The 18,490-nt window shown below is 34.8% G+C and overlaps 1 protein-coding gene across 10 annotated transcripts in view; it reads right to left on the bottom strand.

Annotated features, from left to right (window-relative positions):
• Nucleotides 1-18,490, bottom strand: part of PCDH15 (protocadherin related 15) — an 800,695-nt gene that overhangs the window by 303,345 nt on the left and 478,860 nt on the right. For 9 of the 10 annotated variants that reach the window (XM_058543433.1, XM_058543426.1, XM_058543425.1 and 6 more), the window contains 2 exons: nucleotides 18,184-18,377; nucleotides 5,369-5,501 (listed from right to left, as the gene is read on the bottom strand). In XM_058543433.1, coding sequence (XP_058399416.1) covers nucleotides 5,369-5,501; nucleotides 18,184-18,377 — 327 coding nt within the window. The remainder of the gene's footprint in view (nucleotides 1-5,368; nucleotides 5,502-18,183; nucleotides 18,378-18,490) is intronic. The other variant, XM_058543432.1, reaches the window with a different exon arrangement.

Below are 18,490 nucleotides of genomic sequence, written 5' to 3'. Positions count from 1 at the left end.
TTTCCATATTTGCTGGACAGTAAAGATAATGATATCTGTTTATTTATTAGGGTCAGGATGATGATCAAATGAAATGATGCATTCCACATAAGTTGAAGAGATATAACTTTTTTAGCAGGTTAAGTTAGCTGACTTTCAATAATGTATCACAATTTATAAGGGAAAAATTAGAAATAAAATCAAATAAATGATTGAGAAATATTATAGTAGAGACAACTAATAATTTGAATTAAGATAACTTGTTGAACACTCTGAGTTATCAAATTCTACTGAACCAACCCCCAATTTTTTAATTTATGTTTTTGTTTTTTATTAGAAACAACAGAGGGGCCAGCCCCGTGGCTTAGCAGTTAAGTGCGTGTGCTCCGCTACTGGTGGCCCGGGTTCGGATCCCGGGCGCACACGGACGCACTGCTTCTCCGGCCATGCTGAGGCGGCGTCCCACATACAGCAACTAGAAGGATGTGCAACTATGACATACAACTACCTACTGGGGCTTTGGGGAAAAAAAGGGAAAAAAAGGAGGAGGATTGGCAATAGATGTTAGCTCAGGGCTGATCTTCCCCACAAAAAAAAAAAAAATACCCTTGGGTTAGAAACAACAGATGTAATACAGGATTAAATTAAAATTTAATTTAACTTAATTAATTTATTGGTGATAAGTAATTGCTAATACTTAAATTAAAGGTTAATTGCTAAAATTAAAAGTTAATTGTTTTGACAATCGTTATTGTCAAAATTGTTAATTGTCAAAACAATTAACTCTTAATCTCCCATCTTTAAGAAAGGACTATGTGAAATGTACACTAATCAGCTACTTCTAAGGGCAATATATATTTTCTCTTTGTCTAGAAAGTGAAATAGGCAGTGTTCTGCAGTTAGAGCCAAGGGGAGGGTAATTAACAGGTGGAGACTTTTGAGTGTTGAACAACGGTTATCAGCCAAACTATCAATTGGCCACAGTGAGGTAGCAACTTCAGTAGGGTAAAGAACAGACGATGGCGGACTTGCAAAAGTACTTCAAGGACATAGGAGTACAATAGGCATAGTGGGTAAGCATATAAACATTGAACCAGACTGCTTAGGTTTTTGTGCTTCGTCTACAATTTATTAGCGCAGTGAGATTAGAAAATGAGCCATCTATTTTTTTTGTGGCTCAGTTTCCCATTTGTAAAATTACAATGATAGTAGCTCCAATTGCATTGGGTTTTTATAACTACTAAATGTGGAAACTTCTATGTGTGCTAAAGTATATATTTATATAAAATTTAATGTATATTTTTTAATGATCTAAGTAAATATTTTGAAAACATTGACAGTCCCTTTCTAGCTAAAATAAAACATCCCTGCCCTCACTGATATCAGATCTTTCCATGTGACTTGTGGAAACATTTGCCTATATGAGGACTATACATTCTTGACCTATAAACTCAGGAGTAGCCATGTGGATTGCTTTGGCCAATGAAAAAAAATACGAGTAGACATTCCATGCATCACTTCTGAGTAATAACAAAGAACCAGGTTTTGTTTTGATTTGTTTTGTTTTCCACAGTAAACATTGCCCTCAGTCAAAATCAGTAAAGTTCTAGGAAGAGGCTGTTTCATCAGCCTGGGTCGTAGAGTGAAGATTGAAGCTAACACAGTGACTGCCAACTTGTGATGGGCATTGAATGTGAAATTTGTCAACAAAAACCTAGTTATCCTAACTGACACACAATTTGGTACTTAAAAGTGAAGTGTGCCGTAATAAACTCTCAAAAAATAAATAGCATTGGCTTCAAAAGAGTGGAGGGTGGTGAGGAAACACTGAATCCTGTAAGGATGGGAAACCATGTTAGCCAGTGATGAATCATTTAGCAAAACTGTTGCCTGCAATAACTTGGAAGGTAAACGGTGTAACAAAGGATCTCACAGCTCTTGACATCAGACACAGCCATATGATTAGCGTGTGCCTCCCGTGGGAGGATTATCTATCTCTATGGTGATTAACCCAGGAGCAGCCTTGTAACTTGGTTTGGTGACACACAGAGAGGGTCGTGTGTCACTTCTGGGAGAAGCATGAAGAGCCAGTTTATGGTTTTCGCTCTGTCAGAACAACAATACTGCCCCAGATAGAGGCTGCTCCATCATTCTGAAGTGGAGTGAAAATGATGAAGAACAGAGCTGGAACTGATTCACAACGGATATACAGTGTGAGTAAGAAATAAACTCACAAAATCATTGAAATTTTGAGTTTGAGCGTGTGTGTATAAGATAACCTAGCTATACTTATTGATATAAGAAGTAAAGAAGTTAAACAGTGCTGACTCATTAAGTGTCCCATTAAGTGTTAGCTGTTAATACTATATGAGGATGAGGATGACGGTGATGATACAAGTAGATTTCATGCGTAAGAAAGGATTATGCTAATGGTGACAGGAGTGGGTCAAATAGTCAACGGGAATGTGAGCCATATGTAGGGGTAATTTGGAAGGAAATCATGCTCTTGTGAGGATAAGAGAAAGCTGAGACTCATTGTATTTGAGTATAGCACATAGTCCCATTTGGTAGCATTGACTCATCTTTAGAGTGATGAAAGTAGATCAAAATTTCAGAGGGACAAAGATGGAAGAAGCTGGTGGAATCAATGTATTTTAGTGATTTAAATCCTTGAGGAAATTGGCTCCATATCCAGTGGCATGCTGATAAAAGTTTAACATCTGGCAGTGGTGGTTGAGGGAGTACTGATTTGTTGCATCTGTCAATGTCTATGGAAAAAATCCACCGACCATGGCTGATTTCAAGGTAACGATGTGACATGTGAACACGAAGTTGGGGAGGGATGCACACAACTGGCTCTCATGATCCCAGTGCACGATCTGGCTCCAGCCCACCACTCAAACAGGTTTCACTGGCATGACAGAATTATACAGAATCATGTTTTACAGAAAGATCTGACCAAGTCTGAAAGAAAAGAAAATTTCATCTAATACCTACCCTGATCAGCATAAGAAGTTTGAAAAAGCAGAGCTCTGGGTAACATTTTTCTCTACTGAATGCCATCAATACAGCAGCGAGGCAAACAGCCCTAATACACTGAGGAAAATCATAGCCTCTCAAACAACTTTGTGGTAGAAGGAAAGTAACATGCTTAAAAGATGAAGGGGAATGGGAGAAACAAAGATTTTTGTCTGAAAAGAAACCACTTTGATCTTAGGCAAAACAGATTATTTTGAAGCCAGTCTGCTGTTACCTTCGAAAATATATTTCCCCACAAATCCTATCTTTCTAAATTGAGCAGTGAGTCAGCAGTGGGTAGTGCCATGTATGAAAAAGATGAGGATGCAGCCAGAAGTACCTTTAATGCATTCTGTTATTAGAAGTCTTAGGAAGAGCAATTTGATGGAAGCTTTTCAACTTTTAGGTCACTAGTTTAAATTCAATCTCAGTTGATCATAAACAAAAGTGGATGGTTGGTGGCCTATGAAAAATGCCTTGATGTGTCACCCTACTTCTGTCTAATAGAGACTGCCACTGCAATTGGCACCCTTTCTTTTGCTTCTACGAGAAGCACAAGGGTACATAGAAATGTCATTTCAAGTATTTTCTCAGCTTTTGTACTAGAGAAATTTGAGATATGAAAAGGGCCAACTCCTTTTCATCTTTAACTCACAGGTAGAATTATTCTCCTATAATATGGTTCCTAGATTTTTCTGAGATTTATTGAAATGAAACCTGAGCCATCTTACAAGTAAAATTATGTCTTACCTCACAGAAGGTTAAATTATATAAAGGCACATTCTTCAGGAATATTTAAATGTAAAACATGTAAAATCTCTTGGCCTAATTCTTACAAACCTAAGATTTATTTTTCTTTTCTTCTTATTTAAATAAATAAATCCCAATATATGTAAAGAAAAAATTTTCATTATCTCATTAAATGCACTTGTCCTAATATTTGGTTTTTCATATTTTATCATTTTAATGATTTAACTAGTTGTTTTCTCCCTCCTAAAGAAACCGTAGGATTTTTTCCTTTCTTTTCTTTTGTCCATTAAAATCTCCCAAATTTCCCTATTACTAACATTTATACATTCATATAATTTTGTTTCCCATATTTTAATAGTAAATGCACAACAAAAGCAAACTCTCTAGTTACCTAGAGAAAAGCAACAATATAGATACTAGAGCAGAGGGACAGAGGAGTATCTGGTAACACCAATGAAATTTTTGGTAGCCTCAGACAGTAAGTGGAACATAACGAAATGAGTCTTATCTTGGAAATGATGAGAATTCAGTCAAGTGATCTCAGGCCTCATTTACTTTCTGTGGGGTTCACTTTCCACATTTGGATAATGAAATTGATCTGTCTCATTATTTTTACATCCTTTTCAATACAAACATTCTATGGAATCTTCACTTTTACATCATCAGGATTTGAGTGAGAGGGTGTCAGTATTCAAATGGGATTTGAGCAAGACATGGTTATGCCTGTGTTACTTCATTTGACGGTAAAGATTGATGCTGGGATTTTGCTAAATCGTCACATTAAAATCTCTCCTAACCTTCAAGTCAGCTTCCTGAATTCTCATATCAGCAACTCCTGCCATTCCCATATAACACCAAGAGAAGATAAATTCTCCGTCCTCTGAATATCCATAGGTAAAATAATACGTCATGTAATGGTCCTTATGATTTTTATGGAAAGTCACAGTTATCCATACCACATGTAGGCCAACTTGAAGCTATAGGTTAGTTGAAGATATAGCCTTTTCTGGCCAAACGTGCTTTTGTCAGGAATATATAAATAGTGAAAACCAAGCTATCATCCTGCAAGTAACTCAATTGTCCATGAATCTGGAGCTGCAAATGCAAATAGCAGCTAAACCTACTCGCTTCATCTAAACGAATAAATTGAGGTAGAGCAATTACAAGAGTTGCCCATGGCCACAGAATGTCTGCCTCAGAATTAGAATGCCTACCATCAGCCAGCGAATCTAAAGATGTTTTCTCTATACAACACTGTGGCAAAAATAAATCCTGCTGGGGCAAAGAAATGCAAGACAGAAAATAATAGTCAGCTGCAGACTCTTTGGACACAAAGCACAAAATATTCAAGTGCATGTTTCCAATCCCTTCATTCTCGCTTGTAATGATTGCAGCTAATCTCTGCCAGCAAACGTTAGTCCTTCAATTGTAGCAATCAATAGAATAGATTAGCTATGGAAACCCTCCATCCATATTATCCATGCTTTCCTTTCCGGCTGGAATTGTCATTCACTGGAGTGTAAGTAAACAAGTGAGTTTTTTTACTCTCATGCACAAATATAAACCCATTAGCCTTCAAGGTTGTCGTTATAGAACTTTATATATATACTAAGGAGCATACCTGTAGATTTAATAAAACAGCACCAATCCTCATGGCTTCACTGATTTCAAGGCTGTACATCAGCTGTGGGAAGCGGGGAGGGCTTTGATTATTTGGAGGAAGCACTTCAATGTACACAGTGCAGATGGAGTGCCTGCAGACAAAGAGAAGCGAACAAGATGGGTAAAAATCTACATCACATCTAACGACAGACTGCATTCAATAATCAGCTGTTGGGTTTATAGGAGAGGAAATTTTGAATTTTTATAGAAAATAATAAAATAATTCAGAATGAAAGGATAGAAAAGCAAAAGCTACCACCAAAATATTATGTTTTTTAATGAAATTATCTTAGTAAAAGAAAAGGAAATGCCCCAGGTACTGATTTTTCCTACTTAGATTAATGGTGTGAATTAAAAAAGAATAACTGTATAAATAAAGCTAATAAATTAACTTGGCTTGACTTCTGACTTTATTTTTTAATGCTTCTCTAATAGCAAAAAACATTCTATAAATATCTGGTAACATGAGCTGTCCTTGGGGCTCTCTTCCTATTAAACCAGCAGAGGAAGTATTGATTAAGATAACACACAAAACAAAATATGGGCTGCGTTTTATTAGTTCTGTTGCTGACATCAATGGCTTAATGTAAATGTATGTCAGAGTCGGGATCATAAAGCAATCGTTGTGTAAAATAGTTGCAAACAAAACTAAAATGTTTTTAAATTTTCTTTGAAGAGTATAATATGAAAAGCTAGAAATGAAATTTAACTAAAGCCTTACATTGATAGGGAATTTTTCTGAAGGATAAAACTCTATTACTATAAGGACAAAAAGATTAGCATTGATATAACTTTTTTATTATCTCTATACTCTGGATTTTCTTTACACATCAAAAGCTGAAAAAGCAAGATGTTCAAGGTTTGTACAGAAGAAACACTGACTAAAATATATTAATGAGACCTAGTAATTTACAAAATTAGTCTTCTATGAAAACACACTGCCTGAGTTATATGCTTTAAACTGATTTTAACAAAATCATGATTTTTTTATTCAAAGCACATTTGTTATCATTTCTATTTGGGGACTAGAATTTTCCTAAAGGAGCCCAAAGTTCTTTTTATTATGTGCTTCAATTAAAAGACATGGTCACCAAAAACATTTTTCTGAGATCATTATACTAAAATATTCTCTTTTTTGAGAAACTTTGAGGAGAAATACAGGTCATGGGCACTGAAAATAGTTTTTTTAGCTTATCACCTTATTATATGCCAGAATCCAAATGGTTTCTGAACATATCCTCAGTAGACTAGATACCTAAGGAGTATTGAACATCTCTAAAAAGCTCCAGTGATTTTAAAGAATTTTATATTTACATTTATCACAATATTGTTCCAAAGTCATCTCATTTTAAATTAAAATCTCTCAGACTTTTATAATCAGTTAGAATATCTGTATTCATTCTTGCATCTGATTTTATTACTTTATTATTAAAATTTGCTAGTAAAATTAATTCTAATTGTTCTTCTTTTCAAAATATATATATATATTTTTACAACTGAGCCTTTAAGGGTAAGATGTTTAAAGTAGCTTAATATGGATGATGAAATGTTGCTTATAAACTTATAGATATTAATCTTGTCATGGCTAGATGCAAAAGAAAAAATAGTGGAAAGAAAAATTAAGTTACAAAATTTAATGTGCATTGCAGAATCCCACTTCTCATATGGCAGGAACAAAGGGGTTGTCATTTTGAGGTAGACCTATCATCCTCCCAGGTGGTGATCTGGCTCCAATAGCAGCCCCAAGACGCACACTCTCCCTAATATTAAATATTAATATTAGTGTCTGTTATTCATCAAGTCATTTAAACATTTTGTAAATCTGTTCCTTTCTCCTGCCAGCACATTCTCTATGCAGAAGTCCTATCACATTTACCCTCTGCTATGTTAGTAATAACTCTAGCTGAGTGATGTTGAGCACAGGATTTGTAACCACACATTCCTGGGTTAGAAATCTGATGCTGCCACTGTGTGATCTTGGGCAAACTACTTCTTTCAGCTTCACTATTTCCATCTGATAAATCAGAATAATAACATGTAAGGTTAGCACAAGGATTAAATAAGATTAAACATATATGCATATGTACGTGTGTATATATGTATACACACACCTATAAAAACATATATTTGCCCCTTACTATCGAAAATTGTTCAAAATAAGGCTTCTTATTCTATTCTATGGAACGGGGTAAACAAGCTTGCACTTGCCTTATTCATATCCCTGATAATATTTTAGACATTCTAATTGCATCTTTTCACTTTTCTAGGCTAAATACATATAGGCATGCCCATCCTCCCTCCCTAGAGTGGGGTGTGGTAGTGTTAGGGTTTGGACACGTTGGGTCAGAATCTTTTGGTGTAGGGCACAAGAATCTATTTTTTTCCATTGATACACAAGGTTTTACTTACACACACTAGATTTTGAAGACTATGCCCCAGAAGCTCGTGGTGAATATAACATGTTGACTCACCTGCTTTTTAAGTTAGTAGCCTGAAGATTCCTCTACAAACTGACCTACAGCTGTCCTCAACAACCCTGGAGGCAAGAGATTCTCTCATTGATTAACATTTTTTTTTTCCTAGAACACACTGTACTCCAAATTCAAAGCTTCCTGTCGAAAAGTAAGGCCCTTCCTGCTTTTGATATTCTTTAGAGCTTCAGCTCACTGGTCTGGAATACTTCATAAAATCGTTACCAGAAGATGAGGTTCTTTCTGCTCATGAAAGTATAGTTTACAGGGTCGGCCCTGTGGCCTAATGGTTAAGTTTGGCATGCTCCTCTTTGGCGGCCCGGGTTTGGTTCCCAGGCGTGGATCTACACTACTCGTCAGCAGCCATGCTGTGGTGGTGACCCACATACAAAGTAGAGGAAGACTGGCACAGATGTTAGCTCAGGACGAATCTTCATCAGCAAAAAAAAAGTAGAGTTTACACTAAACTTATACTTTGTGTATTCCTTATTCTTCTCCCTTCGACTATTTCCCCATTACAGGGCTAAATTGTTTACATCTGCAATACAATGAGAACTAACTTGGATGAAGCTTGTGTATCTGCCACAGAGGAGAAAAGTTTAAAATGAAAAAGAAAAGAAAAGAAAAAAGGACCTTATTGCCCAAAGCAGAAGACAGGGAACAAGTGCAGTCCAACACGACCGTGTCCTTCATCTGTCCTTACTCTTTTGATTCCTCTGCTCCTTTCCATAGCATTTCAAATGCTACCATTGCTAATTATGTTTTTTCCGCCCCTTGGACTTGGATCTTAGAGTTATTTGAGGAAGAACATATTTCAAGGTCTAGCATTTTTCATCTTCAACATCCTGACACCTCCCTACAACGTGTTTTAATAGGCACTGACCTTATTGAGGGCTATTGACTTTTAAAATGCTATCTCCTTTTTATCCTGATGTCAGCATAGTGTCAGAGTTAGCTTTCCTAAAACTGAATACCAATAGGGTTAACAATAAAATGATATTATTAATGCTGTAATAAATAGCAGGAATTCAACAGCATCAGTTAAGCACAAAATAAAACCGGATAGTCACTAGATAAATAATATTTTATTTGAATATTTTGTATGTTCATTTTACAGCTAGTCTTAAATGCATAAAACTGAGCATATATTTAATACAAATTTTATTTTTGTAATATAGGCAGTATGATATAGATAAATCTCTGTTTCTAAAAATGAAAATCATAAAGCTTTTCTCTTTCTCATTTAGTAATGAAGGTCAAAGTAGAACCCAATGGCTGATTCTCTCAGGTAATCTTACGATTTTGAAAGACCCTAGAAACCATCTAAAATTGGACTCTCTTGTCTTACAAAAGAAGATTCGAAAATCAGAAAGATTAAGTGACTGAATCAACAATGTTACAAAGTTAATTAGCAACAGCAGACAAACTAAAAGGCAAGGCTTCTGAATTCAAAATCAGCCTGCCCTTCCTCCCCACATCCTACAAGAACAAATTTGGGAAGTAAATTATTTATCTGAGGTATGTGTTTCTATGTACGAGTACAAAACATCCTCGGTTTATAATGCAGGATGTTATCTTTCAGGAAATCATAAATTATTTCCAGTCTTGGACTCAGTATATGACATCACAATTAATTTTAATTATTTATACCATGAATGAAACTTCATCCATAGCACTCTTTTCTGTAAGAACAAAATAAAATATGAATAAAGAAGAAGTTGTGCGAAGATAGACTTAAGAGGCTTAAACTTTGGAAAAGATATAATTAAAAAAAGATAAAAAGTCAAATTTTTTGGCTCAGTAGTACTCAGTAGTAATGACCTGATGTTGCTGACATTTAGAGAACTGTACAATCTGTATTGTAATTTTCTATTAAATGTGCCAACATATGCTAGAAGGTGTCTATTTGTAACTCTACATTTCTTATAGAGTTGTTTCTAAGCTGAAGGTTATAGGTATTTATATTGCTTTCACTAGTAGACTTGTAAACAGAGAAATTACTTTCTTTTTTCTTTTGTAGCCCACCAACATTGTGCTAGAAAAGCTATATTTACAGCTCAACGTTCACAGGTTCTATTTTACTATTTTGGAAGTACATACAGGAATCTATAGGAGCTAAGATTTTAGATTTAAAACCAACTTAGGAAGTCAGAGACACTTCTCAGGGGATGTTACAGGGAGAGTTTTAAGACGCAAGATGTACTTAGGTATAAAAACCATAGGGCACTACAGACAGGGGGAAACACATGTGTGAATTCACAGAGCAATAAACAAGAAAACTATAACTTCTGTACAACTAAAGAGAAGGGTATAAATGGAGCAATGATAGGAGTTAAGACTAGAGAGGTGAGCAAAGTCCAGATCATTCAGGGGCTCATGTGCTAATCTTATTGATTTAAACTTCATCTTGACAATGGGGATTGGTTAAGCAGGATATCATTAAGCAGGGTAATGATAGGCTCAGGTGTGCCAAGTAACACATGGTTCCCACAACACACCATGCTTTGTCAAGTCTCTGTGTCTTTGCTTGGATATCTCATTACATTCGTGTCCAAGTTAACCTGCACTTGTAATTATCTATTATTGCATGTCAAGATTTACCTGTGCCTCCATATGAATGTTATGAGGGCAGCGATCTCATCTTATTTTATATTTCCAGTGCTTCCCCAAGAGGCTAGGAATTGTGGTAACTCAGTAAATTTTTGTTACAATGAATAACCCCATCATTTTTTATTAATGTTAAGTATATCATGTGAAGGTATTTTAAAGAATATCTATTCACAATGGAAAAGTAATTTTATTTGAGAATGGATGATTTAATTTTGTGTTAATTAGACATATCCTTAAATTTCATGAAAAAAATTGGGAATCCAAAAAGTATGTCATGCCATGCATCAATCATTTTATTATAATTTTATTAAAAGATATTTGGAACTGTCTTTTATTCTCTGTATCTTCATAAATACCTAATAGTAGTACCTTAATCATTTTAAGATTAAATATTTACTTAATTTAATTCAACTAAATAAGTGTGAGGAGACCTACATACACCAATGAGTAAATACTATTTCAAAATATCTTATTATTTTTTTAATCTTTTGGTTTTTATCTGTACTTGTATGCTTATCAAAGACTTAACAAAAAAAAGCACTATAGACTATCACTCCTCTTACTCTCTCAATCTTTAGCTAGCTTACTCAATTAGAATAATAAATGTATAAATAGTTAATTCATATCATCCTTATTTTGAGAGTCAGTGTTATTTAAATTTATGGATTGAGGTTGCCAATCTAAAAAGAATAAGATAGAAAATTGCCATTTTTGACGTCTTTATTTAATTAGGCTTATATGTCACTGTTGCTGGTTGGGTCAATTTGTGAAATATATCACAATCTATACCTTTATATTCATAATTTTCAAATAACAAAGGAAATACTGAAAGCAAAGCCTCACAACTCTTTAGCTCATTCATCAAGTCAATTTGAAGGATTAATTTTTGTCCAGAAAATAGCAAATATCATTATCCTACAGGGAACATGACATTATCCTAGCAAGTAGAATGGAGGTATACAGATTTTATTCTCTGCAGGTCCCACTCGATTTTTGACCAAGTTCCCAAATCGTTGTCCATAAAAAAAGCAATGAGGCTAGGTCAACTAAATGCCTAGTATCACTGAAAAGACCTGTATATTTGGATTCTGAAAATGGCACTTTGTTTCCTGGAATGGAATACAACTTTACTCAGGTAAAAATCTATTATTGTACCAATTATTGTAGTCAACAGATTACCTAGGCAAATTAGTGATCTGACTTGCAAATAGGGACCGAGTAAGAAGTGGATTATAAAATTTCATTCATTAAACTATAAAGAGGTTAAAAACATGTCAATCATAATATATAAGCAAATATAGATTAAACCAGATCTATTTAGCACAGCACTATCCTAAATTTAAAAAAGTCATATAATGATGTACACTTGAAATTTATACAATGTTATAAACCAATGTTACCGCAATAAACAAACAAACAAAAGGCATAAAATAAATTGTTGACTATTAAAGAGTCTTAATAAAAGTTTAAATGATAAAAACAAAAAGTGCCTTTATTCTTATAATTAGCATTATTAGTATTGCTATTAATCAATTGTAGTATTTTTTTACCCAGAACAATAATTACAAAAGGTTACAGTTATGGAACAGAGCAGAGGAAAAAGTTTTAGAATCCAACAGCGCTGTGTTCAAGTTACAGTTCTATCACTTTTTTACTGGCTGGGTGGGAGTGTGGGCAAGGGGGCATTTAGCCAAGTCAATTATCCTCTTTTGGCCTCAGATTTCTGGTCTGCAAAAATAAACACAGTTATGCAAAAATCACAATGTTGTTGTTAAGATTAGAAATTATGTATACAAAGTAGCTTGCATGGTATCTGGCCCTAGTGCATGCTCAATCATCTTTAACTCCCCTGCAGAATAACCCAGAATGAATGAAGCTATTATTGAAAATCCATTCAAACTTTGACTCAAATATTTTGGATTCTGTAACTACTCAATATATAAAAGCATTCTATATGTTACTTCACAAGAAACAGCCATTAACTGCTTTCTCACATTCAGGCATATACATCTATTTTCCTTTCGGATATATGAACTATAGCCACACCCAACTAAAGATGCACAAAATTGAACTCATCCCCTTTACCCAAACCATGTGCACCATCTTGACATCGCCATTACCTAGTTAACTTAGACAAAGACCTGGAATTTTTTTTTTTTCTTGACAACTCCATTTCTCTATTCTTCCTAACATGCCCAGTGTAAGCCATCAGCAACATTCTCCCTGGGCTCTTCCGAGTGGTGATGTGCTACCTAATTTCTCTACAGTTTAGTCCTACAGTTTTCTCCCTCTCACATCTGTCTTCCATAGGAACACGAGTGATTTTCAAGAAACTAAAATCATCTCAGATGACTTTCTTTAAAGTCTTTTAAAAGACTTTAAAGTTCTTCCAAGAATTTCATCCATTGACTGGATAAGTCCAAGCTTCTTAACAAAACAAAATTAAAATTTCCATGATATGGCCCTTAACTCTCTTGCCCCTCCTTGAATCAGTTTATGAACTAGTAACCCTGACTGGCTTGTAATTATTCATAAACTCCAAGCGATTTCAGACCTCTCAGTCTATGTAAATAATGTGACATACTTTTCTTTTACCTGGTCAACCTCTACTCATTCTCCTAAACTCATCTGTTTGGGAGGCCTTCTAAGTACTGCCTCATTATGACAAGTGCCCTAATCAATGTCCCAAGAGGCCAAGAATTTACCTCAATCCTAAATTCACCATGCTAATTTGACTTTAATTATTTATAGTCCTACTTTCCACACTTAACTGTAATGTTTTTCTTTGGCCTACAATTGACAGTACTATGTTTATCTTTGTATTTCCAGAACATAGTAAATGGCAGTTACATGACAAATGGTTTGTTGGACTGAATAGAAAATTTTACTCTCACAGACACCAATTTTTTTGACTTTTTGGTGACAAAGTTAGACAGAATTGGTGTATACTAAGAGGGAAGGCATAACAATTTCAAAGCTGCCTCCTCATTTTGGGGTATCCTTAGAGATATTTGAGGTTTCTATTACACCATCTTGTATTCCAATTCATTTATTTAAAAAACCGAAAAGATATTTGTTAAGAACCTAGAAAAACAAACAAAAAAAGATGTTTGTTAAGAACTTAGGGCATTCGAGGAATTGTTTTGGCTTCTGGAGGCATGAAACAACCAAACCACAATGAGTCTTGCCCTTGTGAGCGAAAACTCTAGTGGGGACGAGGCAAGGCAGACAATAAACTTCATATTCTAAATGAAAATACATGATAGTATATTCCATGGTGATAAGTACAGCGGGAAAAAATAATGCCAGGAAAGGGGTATTAAAATATTGAGAGGCTGTTGCAATTGTAAACAGTTTGTCAGAAAAGACTTCCAAAGAAAGTGATGATTGGGTAATGACTAGAAGGAAATGAGGCCATGGAGAAATCTGAGGAAGGAGCCATCCAGGCTGAGAGATGAAAGTCAAGTTTACAGGTCTGAAGGTAACTGGGAGCCTTGGGGACAGATAGGAGACTGACTGGTGTGATGACTGGAGTGGACTAAGAGAAGCAGAGTTGAGCAAGAGATGATGTTAGTATGAAGAGGTGACTCAGGGAGTGTCCTGTAGCTGGTGGCAACTGGAAACTGTGCTGGGCTCCACTGGCCTTTTTAACAATTTTGCCTTTTACTTCAAGTCAGATGTGAAACCACAGGAGATATTGAACAAAAAGAAAGAAATGTTTTCTATATTACTAGAATTACTCAGACTACTGTAGTGAGAAGAAACTGAAGGGGGGCATGGGCAGAAGTCTAATTAGAAGAGGTTTTCAACACTCCAAACTAGAGAGAACAAATGTTAATAACGAGAGTGATTGGAATCATTGGTTTCTGAATATGTTTTGGGGGTAGAGCTTAGAGGAGTTGCTCAAGATTATATTTGGAGTTTGAGAGAAAGGGAGGCATTGAGCATGGCTCCAAGGGTGTTTTGCCAGAGCGACTGCAAGATTGGAGATGCCTTAAATCACGTATTGGATATCGAAAGCCACCAAGAATTTTGACAAAAGTACTGTTGAAGCGAATGTCAGACAGGCCTGAACTAAGTTCTTCCAGAGCGACCTGCAGGTCTGTAAATGACAGTGAGAGATGAAGTTACAGAGAAGAACAGGAGTAGTGGATAGTACATTCTTATAATATGAGACTCAAAGAGAAAAGACTACGGAGAAGGAGGAAGAATAGTCTAGAAATATCAATGAGGAAATAGGGGTCTACCTATGACAACTCCACGATTAATGATAAGAAAGTTGTGGAGAAAAAATTCCCCACGTGGATGTGCTGTAGGGCAAACACTGCCCTGTTCTCTGCTCTGGGAGAAGGCTAAAAGAAGGTTTTAAAAACTGGTTTTGTTATAGTTCTCCTGTCAAATTGCCTGGCCCTGGTGTAGTTTTGGGTAGTAGCTCTTTGAGAATTTTCTCTATTTCCCCTATAAAATTGATCTGTTAAGATTTCTTAACCTTTGAGATCAACTTTGGTAAATTATATCTTTTTGAAAAATTATCTATTTCATTCATGTTTTCAAATTTTGCATATATTAAAGCAAGGTTGTTTCTTACGACTATTTGAATTTCTTCTGTTTCTGTATTATTTCCCTGTTAGAATTTATTATGTAAAGTTTCTTATCTCCTTTTTTTGATTAGGTTAGTTGGTGGTTTATCCATTTAATTATGTTTTCCTTTTTTTTTCAGAGAACCCAATTTGGATTTACTCATTGGTTTTAGAGATGTTTACAACTCAATTATACTTGCTGTTATACTTGTTAATTTTTTCCTGTGTTTCTTTGTATTTTTTGTTTGTATCTTTTATGAGATATCATAATAACTATATAATATCTTTGCAAAAATTTCTCAAAAAGAAAAGGACAAACTGCTTTCACTAACTAAAATAACAAACAATCCAGCAGTTTATTTCAAGATTAAAACATCATGGCCTAGTGGGATTTATACCAGGAATGAAAAATAGATTTAGTTAGGAACTACTTTAAGATCAATCATCATATCATTAGCTCAAGATTAAAGTCATTACTATCTTCATAGATGATGGACATTTATCTGACCTGAATAAAGCATCAGTCTTATTTTTGAAAGTCCATAAAATAAGAATAGATAGATACTTTCCTAATAAAATAAAAGACATGTTTTTAAAACCATAGACCAATACAATGGGAAAACATGGGAGGCATTTCCACTTGAGTTAAAAAGAAGACAACCATTTTTATTGGAAGGACTAGCAAATGAAATTAAAGGAAAGAAAGAAAAAGGGAATAAGGATATAAAATTATCACTATTTATAAAATAGATTCCTGGATAAGATAGAAGAATCAACTAGAAAACTACAAAAACATAAGAGAATTAAATAAGAAAGTGGGTTAAAAATTAATATAAAGAGATTAATAGCTTTCACATATGTAAACATCAACTAGATAGAAGAATAAGGAAAAAGGATTCTATTTACAATAACGATAAAAGATATAGAAATAGTCCGACAAAGAAATGTATAGGACTTGTATAAAGAAGATACTTAAGTAATAAAAACTACTAAAGGATACAAAAGAAAGCATGGACAAATGAAGAGACAGAAAGTTCTTTGGTAGAAAGATTCAACATCAAAAATATACAATTTAGGGGCTGGCCCGGTGGCACAAGCGGTTAAGTGTGCACACTCTGCTGCGGTGGCCCAGAGTTCGCCGGTTTGGATCCCGGGCGTGCACCCACACACCGCTTGTTAAGTCATGTGTGGTGGCGTCCCATATAAAGGAGAGGAAGATAGGCATGGATGTTAGCCCAGGGCCAGTCTTCCTCAGCAAAAAAGAGGAGGATTGGCATCGGATGTTAGCTCAGGGCTGGTGTTCCTCACACTCACAAAAAATATATACAATTTAATCTTAAGTAATTAATTTATAAATTTAATGTGTTCCTAATAAAAATATAATTTAAAAAACTGAACCGGCTTATATAACGTCAAAGGAAAAAAATTAATAGAAAGAGTAACTAGGAAATTTTTTAGGGAAAAACATCATTGAGGTAAGTTCGCATTACTAGATTATAAAACATAGTTTAAAACCTTAAGAACTAAAATTATGTGGCAATAGCTCATGAAAAGATAGGTGAACTAATGGAATAGAAGAGAACGTCTAGAATCAAATTCAAATACCTAAGAAAATGTGTGATGTAATAAATGTAACATCTCAAATTAGTGAGAAAAAGATGAACTATCCAATATATTGTGTGGGGAAAACAGCATAGTCACTTGAAAAAAATATTGCTGCATTGATAACCTCCTACTATACATTAGGACACATCCCAAATGCAACAAAGATTTAAATATACAATATGAATCTGTAAAATCATTAATAGAAAACATGGAATAATTTTAATCTGGGTTTAACATATCAATAGAGACACGGGCAAAGATTGTGAACACAGAATTTACAGAAAAAGTAATAGAATTGGCTCTTAAACACAAGAAATATACTGAAACTCACTCATTATCAAACAGATAAAAAATAGATGCTATCTTTTATCTATCAGATTGGCAAAAATCCAAATGCCTGATATGACACACAGCTAGGAGATTGTGTAGAATTAGCCATTCTCAGACTTGACAGTTGGAATTTTAAATTATTATAAACCCTATAGAATATAATTTGGTAGTTATCTCTAGAACTTAAAATGGCATATACTCTTTGGTCTTACTTCTGGGAATCTACTCTATTGATATACTTGCACACATTCAAAATGATGCACTTTCAATGTTATTTATTTCTTCATTATCAGTAAAAGAGAAACTGAAATTTAAAAACCCATCAATAGTGGATTTCTTAAACAGTATTACATACATACCAGGGAATATTATATATCTGTGAAAAAAGTTTTCAGGGAATTATGTGGTATTCATATGAAAAGATATCCCTAGGATATATTGTGAGGGGGAAAAAAATCCAAGCAAGATGCAGGAATGTATTAATATTCATATTTTCTTGAAATGCATACTGAAATTAAGCAAGAAATTAATAAAAGATCAGGTAGGGAACCAGATAAATGCAGTTGTAAGAGTGGAAAGTCTTGCTTTTTACTCTCTCACACTCTCTCTCTCTACTTTCTATATATTTGAATATGTATATATAGAACACATAGATATATTCTATAGACAAATGATAAATTCTATAATAAATTCTATAGATATAATATATATATTTGGATGTATGTGGACCTATATGTTTATGTGTGTATACATATTTATATAGATAGATAGAATATATACATATATTTGAATAATTACCCAGACACTGAGTGGTGGCTTCAAAACCCTGAGACATTCCATATTACTGCCACATCTGTGACCTCTCACTATCGGCAACCTTGCTTTTCAAATCGGATACACGCCTCTGATATTTCCCAGTTCCGCCCCTAAAACAGAGACTCGCATCCTTCACATCTGTGAAATCACAGTTAATTATATTGTGGTTTAATCTTATCTTTATTGTCCTTTTCCCACAATTTAAACAAATAAGAATATGCAGTTCCTGCGAATCCGGTCTCTCTAATTTTCTGATCTAATTTAGATGTTTATAGGATAAAAGAATGCTTGCTGCACTCCTCAGATAACTATGGGGTTAAAGTGGAGCGGTGAAAAGACGTGTGGGTTCTAATATAAATTACCTTCTCTCTGCAGGAGGAGCATTATCCGCTGCTTGCACCGTGAGCGCGTACGTCCGCCCGACTATCAGTTCCACCCCCGGAGAGATGGTGATCAGCCCTGTTGTTTTATTGATGATGAAGTCTCCCTGCGCCCCGACCAGGATTTCATATGTGATCTCCCCGTTTGACCCTTCGTCTGCGTCGACTGCAGTGAGCTGGAATTGAAAATCACAGCATAAATCTTCTTGGGACTCAACTCTTCACCGTTGCGTCATTTTTCCCCCAACGAAAGGAGCTTGTTTTCAAAGACAAAAAATAAGTAAAGAAA

Source organism: Diceros bicornis, chromosome 6 (assembly GCF_020826845.1).
Source record: "Diceros bicornis minor isolate mBicDic1 chromosome 6, mDicBic1.mat.cur, whole genome shotgun sequence".
NCBI classification, from domain to species: domain Eukaryota; kingdom Metazoa; phylum Chordata; class Mammalia; order Perissodactyla; family Rhinocerotidae; genus Diceros; species Diceros bicornis.
The sequence above is the reverse complement of the archived record's forward strand: the minus strand, read 5'-3'. Positions and strand labels throughout refer to the sequence as shown.